This window comes from Hipposideros armiger, unplaced genomic scaffold (assembly GCF_001890085.2).
Source record: "Hipposideros armiger isolate ML-2016 unplaced genomic scaffold, ASM189008v1 scaffold_505, whole genome shotgun sequence".
Lineage (NCBI taxonomy): Eukaryota > Metazoa > Chordata > Mammalia > Chiroptera > Hipposideridae > Hipposideros > Hipposideros armiger.
The window spans coordinates 274,414-284,765 of record NW_017731855.1 but is presented as its reverse complement, the minus strand read 5'-3'; the positions used below and the strand labels follow the sequence as shown (position 1 = coordinate 284,765).

General features: G+C 42.3%; 1 protein-coding gene across 1 annotated transcript in view; it reads left to right on the top strand.

Moving 5' to 3' along the window:
• The first annotated feature begins 82 nt into the window (after positions 1-82).
• Positions 83-10,352, top strand: part of LOC109396166 (transmembrane 9 superfamily member 2-like) — a 92,095-nt gene continuing 81,825 nt past the window's right edge. The window contains exons 1-2 of the mRNA XM_019667778.1: positions 83-391; positions 10,016-10,083. Of these exons, the coding sequence (XP_019523323.1) occupies positions 218-391; positions 10,016-10,083 (242 nt within the window). The 5' untranslated portion in view covers positions 83-217. The remainder of the gene's footprint in view (positions 392-10,015; positions 10,084-10,352) is intronic.

Below are 10,352 nucleotides of genomic sequence, written 5' to 3'. Positions count from 1 at the left end.
CGCGCGCACTTGCAAATCCAGCCAGGCACCTAGCAACCGGGTTCCAAGCCAGTGTGTCGCCAGAATAAGTGCCCTTCCTGGGAGTTCTAGTTCCAGCAGTCGATTTCTGCTCTTCCCTGTCTCCTATGGTTTTGAAACCTATCACTTCCGCTTCTTCCCGCCACTGGTTGCAGTCTTGCTCAAAGTGTATGTCCCCGAGCACTGAGCTGCTCCTAAAATGAGTCCTCGTGGTTTCTGTGTGGGAACCCCCCGCTGGCCTGCCCTCCCTGGGCTGAGGTGGCTGCTGGGGCTGCTTCTGGGGCTTCAGGCCGCCCACTGCCCCGCTTTCTTCCTCCCGGGGTTGGCTCCGGTCAACTTCTGTGAGGCGAACCGAGAGACTGCATCCTGCAAGGTGAGGGACCAGAGGGAGGGAGGGAGATGTGAGAAGGCTTCGGGCACGGGGCACACCAGGCTCGGTGGCTCTTTGACTTGGACCGGGACGCTAGAGCCCTCTCTGAGGGTGTCTTCAGGGCCTCAAACTCTGAGCCTCGCACTTGGCGGACCTGGATCTCTTTTCACCTGATCCTCCTTCCCTTACTCTAGGCTCCTCCCGCTTCCTCTTGGCTCCCTCAGCTCCTCTCAGCTCCTCCTCTTCCCCTTTTCTATCGGCTCCTTCCCTGCTGTCCCCGCGGCCCCCCTTCCCCTGCCTCTCGGCTCTGCCCCTCCCCTAGATCCCACCTTCTTCCCTTATCTTGGTCCCTCCCTCTCCCCCTCCCTATTGGCTGCTCCTCCATCTGTCTTAGCTTCTTCTGCTTCACAGCTCCTCCCCTTCCTCCCGCTGGGCTCTTTCCTCTCCCTCTCAGCCTTCTGCCCCCCTCTCTTTTCTTCCACTTCCTATTGTCCCCCTTATACAGCCTCCCTTTCAAGACTCACACACGCACTGTGGTCTTTCTTAGATGTGTTTCCACCATGTTTCTGTCACCCTTCACTCTTGTGGTCTCAATTCTCTTTAGTTTTAGTTCATTCTCTTTAGTTTTCCCTGGGCCCTCTCTACTCAAACACCAAGACAGTAATATTTACCTCTCAGACATGTGAGAATAAAATGAGACAATGTATGAAAAGCACTGAGAACAGCACCTGACACAGTAAGCATTCATTAGTCGGTAACTATTATAATCATTAGTTATCTTTAGCCAGAGATTTCTGGTCCAAGTCCTCTTCCATGTGTCCCCCAACCCCCAATACTTTCTTCACTACGTTCCTTGACAGCCTTGTTTTTGTAACTGTAAAACGACTCAAAAAAATTTTTTTGCAAGTAATCAATTCAAAAATTTGATTTTTTTTATGAATAAGAGTTATATTCTGACCCCTAGTTGCCTAATCTAGTGTATGCAGGAGTGTTCTCTGGTAGAAGGCACCACAAAGCCACCACGAAGTTGAGAACAGTGCTGGGTGTGCTTTGACTATGGATTTACCAAACTTGAAAGTCCCAGGGGTTTTTAAAGGTCAGTTCTAGGTGCAGTTAGTCTGCTCTTAACACCTGGAGCTTGCCTTTCCTGAGAAGTATTGATAGCAATGTTTTGAGCCAACATCTTGTCAAACATACAATGTAAGAAATGTCATTTGGAAATATTTGACGTCTGCCTTTTCTCTCACTGGTGATATTTGCTCCTGGCTCTTTATTCTGTATTTAGACAGGCTTTCTAGGAAAGAAACATAATCCTTAACCTCAAGAAATATCTGGAATTTCTTTTCTGTAAGCTCTTTTTTAGGCTACTACATCCTTAAATGTGTTCCACTTTTTATTCTGAGATTGCATCTTTTTTGCTTTGGTGAGTCTGTCATTTTTATGTTTAACACTCCAGACTTCTCTAATTCCCTAGTGTGCAGACCCCTTGATTTTTACTTTACATTATGGTTCATTCTTAGTGTTGTACATCCTATGAGTTTGGACAAATGTATCTATGTATCCATCATTATAATATCAATACAGAGTAATTTCATTGCCTTAAAAAATCCTCTGTGCAGGCCAGCTGAGTGGCGTGATAGTTAAGAGCTGGCTTGGGACACCAGAGGGCCCTGGTTCGGATCCCACATATGAGGGCGAGTGACACTGCCCTCTACAGCTAAGATGCTGAACAACAGTTCAACCTGGAGCTGGGCTGCTGTGAGTTGCCAGTGACGGCGTAGGCTGCAGGCCCTGCGGCAGTGGGTTGCCATGGGCTACCGTGTGTAGCCAGCAGCCAGCGCGAGTGGCCAGCAGCCACTGTAAGCGGCCGTCCAGAAGCCGGCGACCCATCTGACTCACCCGGGAAGAGCACAATGATGGTGCCAACTTGGGCCAGTGAAGCAACGTCCTCCACAACTAGACTGAACAACAAAAGGACAGTAACTTGTCTGTTCCCCTTACCCCAATTCCCCAGCACTGTTCCCATCCCACCAAGTCCCCAATAAAGATCTTTAAAAAAAAAGCAAAAAAAACCCAAACTTAACATTAAAAAAAAATCCTCTGTGCTCTCTGCCTGTTCATACCATCCTCCCTTTAACTCCTGGCAGTCACTGATCTATTTACTGTCTCCATAGTTTTGCCTTTTCCACAATGTCATGTTGTTGGAAACATCCAGTATATAACCTTTTCAGATTGGCTTCTTTCATTTAGTCATATACATTGAAAGTTCCTCCGTGTCTTTTCATAGCTAATTTCTTTTTAGTGATGAATAATAGTCCACTGTCTGGATGTAGCACAGTTTATTTATACATTCACCTACTGAAGGATATCTTTATTATTTCCAAGTTTTGGCAATTATAAGCAAAGCTGCTATAAACATCCATGTGCAGGTTTTTATGTGACATAAGTCTTCAGCTCCTTTGGGTAAAATACCAAGGAGTGTGATTTTTGAATCGTATGGTAAGAGTATTTTTAGTTTGTAAGGAATTGCCAAACTGTCTTCCAAAGTGGCTGTGCCATTTTGCATTCCCACTAGCAATGAATGAGAGTCCACATGCATTTTTTTAGCCAAAATAAAATCATAGTATTCATGTTATTTTGTAACCTATGCTTTTCTGTTAACAACTCCCACCTTTCCACATCAGTATATTTTTATCTTGCCTATTACCAGTTCATAGTCAGATTTCCCCAGCTATCCTTGACATATCCGAACCAAATACAATCTAGGACCACAAATTCTATCTGTTATATTTTTCTGGCTCTTTTAATCAAGCAAACCTCCCCATTTTCTTTTCATGACACTGATTTATAAAGGGGACCAATATGTTTTTCCTGTGGAATATCCCTTCTCTTGGATTTGTTTGTTTGCTGCCTTATTATGGCATTTAGCTTGGTTTAATGGTTAAGCTTGAGCCCTTTGGGAAGTAATTTGACATATGTATCAAAGTCTACTAAAATGTCACCCCCCCATTGTAATGATCCCACTTCTTAGAATAACATGCAAGGACACAGGCAGATAAGAGGTTTTTTTCTGTGAATCTCTTATCTATCTGTTTTCTTTAGTCACATAGTACTGGGAGGGCGCTAATATCATTAGTTTCTTGTCCATCCTTCTAGGGATTTTATGAATATACAAACAAATATGTATATATTCTTTTTTTTAGACTTTATTGGGAAATTGGGGGAGGCAACAGCCTTGGGGAATTGGGGAAGGGGAACAGACAAGTTGCTGTCCTTTGGTTCTTCAGTCTACTTGTGGAGGACGTCGCTTCACTGGCCGATGTTGGTATTATCATTGCACTCTTCCCGGGTGAGGCAGATCGGTTGCTGGCCATTGGATGGCCACTCATGGTGGCTCTTGGCAGCTCATGCCGGCTGCCAGCCGCTCACAGTAGCTTACGGGAGCCCACTGCAGCTCCAGTGCAGCCTACACCATCGCCGGCGACTCACAGCAGCCCAGCTCCAGGTCAAGCTGTTGTTTACCATCTTAGTTGTAGAGGGTGCAGCGTCATTGGCCCTAATGTGGGATCCAAACCGGGGCCCTGCTGCTCAGAGCTGGCATCCCAAGCCAACTCTTAAGCAACGCACCACTCGGCCAGCCCACAATGAATATTTCCTGGTATAATAATATATGCAATAAAGAGCCAACTTAACTTTTTCTCCCCGGATTACTGACCAGTTGTCTTAACACCATTTATTGAATAAACTGTCTTCTCTACACTTGATTTAAAAAACCATCAGGGTTCTTTTAAATATAATAAGCTCCAAATGTGCATTTTAAAATACAGTTCAAATCTTACGTACTTTGTCAATATTGTGACTCCAGATGAGAACTATTATTATCCTTAATTATCTGCTGTCCATTTAGAAACTTTTGCCTATTCACCTTTTAAAAAGTATAACTGATATATGTTGCTATTGCAAGTTGTCTGTTTAGGTTCAATTAAGTGCAGATACAATTTTCTTGTTTTACAAAGTTATAGTAAGGCTATATTTGTTCCCAACTTTGATAATTTCCTGCATCCTCTTCTTTAGAAAAAATCTAACCATGGTTCCACACCCAGGTGTGGCACTTGAGAATTGGGAGGGATATCTCAGCTGCAGAGGTCTACTTAGAGGTTCCACCCCATACCCAGCTCCACAGGCCAGAGCACCATTGCTGGGAAGAGGAAGCCTCACAACATCTGGCTGTGGAAATCAATGGGGATTCCGTCTGTCCAGGAGAGATGGAGGGCAGGAGGACTCTTTCATTTTCAGGAGCTCACCCTGGACTGTGGTGGAGAGATGGAGGCTCAGGAGGTGCCAGAGTTGTGTGGCTTAGGGCGAGGGCTAGAGAAACTGCTGCCATTGTCCTTCTGTTAAGCCCTTCTCCCATGCAGCCTGCAGATGCCATATTTCTTGTGTTAAACCCTCCCCCACACAGCCAAATATGAATCTGCATTAACCTGGTGAACTCCGCTTGTTCCACCCTGGTGATGCCATTGAGACCCAGCCCCACTCAATTTGAGTACTACCTAAGGCTCCTTCAGCGGCTGAGCCTTATGGGCAGCTGGCATGCAGTGGCAGTTATTGGGGTGCCTTGGGCCATTTTGAGCTGCCCTAGGCCCAGTACTAGTGGCAGCTGGCCTTGGTTTATAGCGTGGCATCTCTCATGAGCCTCCAGGTTCAGTATAGGCTGGGAGAAGCCACACATCACTTTGTCACTCCTACCAGGTAGACCCAAGATGGTCACTGGCAGTAGCTGACCTTGGCTTGTATGGGAGCCCCTCCTTAAAGGCACCAGAATCAACACACCAAGAAGCCAGCTTCAGATGGTACCAGAGCACTACCTGGTTAGCCCCACAAATGGCACTCCCAAAGGGTGGTCTCCCCGGCACTAGAGCCCACTGGGTGAATCCCACTCCATGGGGTTAGTGCCAACACAACAGCTCATACACTGTGGTCATGGCAAATCCTCACAGCCTGTCAGCCTGAGGGTCAGTCCCACCAAATGATGTGCCAACAGCAATCAAGGCCCAACTACAAGAGGTGGGTACACACAACCCACACAAGAGATACTCCTGGAGCACCCAGCTCAGGTGATCAGGGAGACTGTGCCACTGGGCCCCACAGGACACCTACTAAATAAGGCCACCCGGCCAAGACTGGGAGACATAGAAGATCTCCTTAATACAGAGAAATAAACACAGGGAGGCAGCTGAAATGAGGAGACAAAGAAACGTGACCCAAATGAAAGAACAGGAGAAAACTCCAGAAAAAGAACTAAGCAAAACGGAGGCAAGCAACCTACCAGGAACAGACTTCAAAACAGTGTTTATAAAGATACTCAAGGAATTTAGTGAGAACTTCAACAAAGAGATAGTAAGCATAAAAAAAGACTATTAGAAAACATAAAAAAGAACCCGTCAGAAATGAAGAATACTACACCTGAAGTAAAAAATACACTAGGGACGGCCGAGCGTCTCAGTTGGTTAAGAGCTCGCTCAAGCTTGTGAGCTCTGAGCAACAGGGTCACTGGTTCAATTCCCGGCCCCAGATGAGCTGCTGCTGAGCTGCCAACAGGTGGCAGGATGGCTCAGCTAAACAAAAACAAAAACAAACAAACAAAAGCCTCTAGAATTAATCAACAGACCAGATGCAGAGTTCAAAACACTGGTTATAAGGATGTTCAGTGATCTCAGCGAGAACTTCAACACAGAGATAGGAAACATGAAAATGGAGATAGAAAACATGAAAAAAAGAACCAGTCAGAAATGAAGAATACAACTGAAATAAAGAATACACTCACGGGAATCAACATTACATTAGATGAAGCAGAGGACTGAATCAAAAGACAAAGTAGAAAATACCCACTCAGAACAGCAGAAAGAAAAAGGAATCCAAAAAAATGAGGAGAGTTTAAGGAGCCTCTGGGACAACATTAAGAGTACCAACATTCACATCAAATGGGTACCAGAAAGAGAAGAGAGAGAGCAGGGATTGAAAACCTATTTGAAGAAATTATGATGGAAAACTTCCCAAACTTGGAGAAGGAAATAGACATACAAGCCCAGGAAGTGCAGAGAGTCCCAAACAAGATGAACTTAAAGAGGCCCACACCAAGACACATCATAGTTAAAATGGCAAATGTTAAAGACAAAGAGAGAATCTTTTTTAAATTTAAATAAATTATTAAGACTCTTATGACATTGACTTAATTTCTGGCAAAGAGAGAAGCAAATGAGTGATAAAGTTTTTTTCAGTATTAAAGAAAGAGTTATGTAACTGTCCCACATGGATCTACTGGGCTGAAGTGAAAATGGTGAAAGACTAAAATAGCCCTGCTTCTCTCTACAGTTATAATTACTGTATATAATTAAGTTATAATTACAGTGGGGGATTTCATGTGGAACATACTTGTCATAATGCCTCTGTCCTCTCATGAAGACCTTCCCTTCATTGTTTAGTGGGAAGGTGTCATCATCCTAAAGCGGTAGAACAGTTGGACATTCTTGAATTCTTTATGGTCATCACACGTGTGATGAATAATGCCCTGGTCTGCTAATTTCTGCATGAGTTTAATTGCTGCCTCTCTGTCACAAGCCTCTTTGTGATCAATCAGCCAGTCAATCAGTTATTTTGCGACACAACAGTTTGGGTAGGTTTTGAGATACTGCTGCTTATCTTTAATAGCCTGTTCTTCATGCAGCCTGAGCCTTAGTTTCTCCCCGGCAGCAGGACCTCAGCCGTGCACACCAGCTCCCTTTGCTGTTTTATGCCACTCCCGCTGGGGCTGCTGTCACTCACACCACTGCCAGTGCTACTGTCAAAAGAGAGAATTTTAAAAGCATCAAGAGAAAAGCAGTTATTTATAAGGGAGCACCCATAAAACTGTCAGCTGATATCTCAAAAGAAACATTGCAGACCAGAAGGGATTGGCATGGAATACTCAAAATGATGAAAAGCAAGGACCTACAACCAAGATTATTCTACATAGCAAGGCTATCATTTAGAGTTGAAGGACAGATGAAGAGTTTCCCAGACAATAAAAAGCTAAAGGAGTTCATCACCACAAAACCAGTATTACGAGGAGTCTTAGAAGGACTCCTTTAAGACAAAAAATGTGAATAATAAAATGGCACTAATTACATATCTATCAACAATTACTCTCAATGTAAATTGATTAAATGTTTCCATGAAAAGATGGGGTGGCTGAATGGATAAGAAAACAAGACCCTTACATAAGAGTATGCTGCATATAAAAGACTTACTTCAGATCGAAAGACACACATAGACTGAAAGTAAAGTGATGGAAAAATATATTGCATGAAAATGGAAACAAACAAACAAACAAAGCTGCAGTAGCACTACTTATACGAGATAAAATAGACTTTACAACAAAGACTATAACAAGAGACAAAGAAGAACCCAGTAATCCCACCTCTGGGTATTTATCTGAAGAAACCCAAAACACCACTTGGAAGGGACATGTGCATCCATATGCTCATTGCAGCATTGTTTACAATGACCAAGATGTGGAGGCAGCCTGGGTGTTCGTCAATGGATGAATGGATAAAGAGGAGGTGGTGCATATATACAATTAAATATTACTCAGCCATAAAAAAGAATGAAATCTTGCCATTTGCAACAACATGGGTGGACCTAGAGGGTATTATGCTGAGTGAAATAATTCAGACAGATAAAGATAAACACCATATGATTTCACTTATATGCAGAATATAAAAAACAAATGAGCAAACAAAACAAAAAGAAACACACTCATCGACACAGAGAACATTTTGAGGGTTGCCAGGTGGAAGGGGGGTTGGGGGAAATGGGTGAAAAAGGGGAAGAGATTAAGAAGTACAAATTGGTATCTACAAAATAGTCATTGGGATGTAAAGTGGAGCATAGGGAATATAGTCAATAATACTTTAATTGCTAGTATGGTGTCAGATGAGTACTAGATTTATCAGGGTGATCATTTTGTAAGTTATATAAATGACTAATCACTATGTTGTGCACCTGCAACTAATACAATATTGTATGTCAAATGTAACTGAAACATTAAAAAAATATTTTAAAAATCTGACCATATGGGGGCCGGCTGAGTGGCTCAGTTGGTTAAGAGCTCGCTCAAGAGTTTGAGCTCTGAGCAACAGTGGTTCGAGTCAGCCCGAGCTGAGCAGCCGGTGAGCTGCCAACAGGTGGCAGGATGGCTCAGCTAAAAAAAAAAATAAATTAAAAAAAAAAAATAAAAATCTGACCATATGGTAAAGATGATAGCAGATGTCCATTTTTTAAAAAAACAATGTGTGGAATTTTGAAAAAGAATAAAGTGATTGCCCAAGTTGTGCTGTTTCAGTGATTTAAAAAAGTCTATCTGGTAAATTATTAAAAGCACAGCTGAGACACAGGGAAGTAAGCAAAAATGTCCTGTGAAGAGCCATAAGAGATATCATAATATTCTCTCATGCTCTCGCATGCTCTCAGACAATCTTTTTTGACATAGTTTTGACAAATCTAGTGGTTTATTCCACAAATTGTGGGCTTGCTCTTTAGCAGATTAAGGGAAAAAAAGCAAGGGAGAGGAGGCACAATGACAGCTGATAGCCAAAAGGAAAGAAACATAAAATTTTTGCAGACAAAGTTTAAGTTTTTGGTAGGAGTGAGGGGGTGTGGGTAGCAGAGGTGTTGGTAGTCATCTCTCAGCATTTAGTTTTGGAACAAATAGTTCTTCTCACATCATTTGGTACTAAGGATGTCAGAAATCAAAGCAGGTGCAATGATTAATGTTCAAAGTGATCTGGAGTCATCAAGAAGGTTAAATTATGACCATCATGTTCTGTTTAAGATAGAAAAGGGTGAAGTGTATTTTGGAATGAGTCTTATAAAAGTGGTTGAGGGCCGGCTGAGTGGCTCAGTTGCTTAAGAGCTTGCTCAAAGGTTTGAGCTCTGAGCAACAGCAGCTCGAGTCTGGCCCAAGCTGAGCTGCCCCTGAGCTGCCAACAGGTGGCAGGATGGCTCAGCCAAAAAAAAAGTGGTTGAAACAATACAATAAAAGCACTTATTAAGGTAGCTTTAATTATCTCAAGTTCTTAACCTACGTTCCATGGACTCCAGTGGCTCTATGAAGCCTCTTAAAACTGAACAGAAATTTAATAATAATAAAAAAATCTGCTAGTGAAATTCAGTAACAAAACAATTTCAAATAAATTTTCAATTAAAAGAACTGAACAGAGAATTTGGTGAAGATGCGTGTTTTTGGGGGGAGAAGGACCTTAGCTTTCATCATATTCTCAAAGGGTTTTATAATTTAAAAAATTTAAGAACAGTGGAGGTATCTGAAAAATTTATGTGTACAGAGAACCCAATGATGCAAGATAAATGAAATGTTATGAATATATAGCTATACTGTGTTAAAAATTTATAAATCTACTGTTATAAATTTATAACACTCTACTAAGTTATAAATTTATAACTATACAATTATAAATTGATGGAAGCAATACACCCAATTACCTTTCAGTTACTTCAATTATGTATTTTGCAAGTATTACTTTATTTTACTTTGTATTATTAATGAATGTTTTTTTCCCCTTCTTATAGTCATCAGTAGCACTATATGTAAATAGATTGGACTCAGTGGAATCTGTCTTACCTTATGAATATAATACGTAAGTTATAACTATTATAATTATATCTGATATAATTGTGATTGTGTTAAAATGTGCCTTAAGGTTTTTTTTTTAAAGATTTTTATAGGGGAATTGGGGGATGGGAACAGCGCTGGGGAATTGGGGAAGAGGAACAGACAAGTTGCTGTCATTTTTTGTTCTTCAGTCTAGTTGTGGAGGACGGTGCTTCACTGGCCCAAGTTGGCACCATCATTGCGCTCTTCCCGGGCGAGGCAGATCAGTTGCTGGCTTCTGGACGGCCACTCACA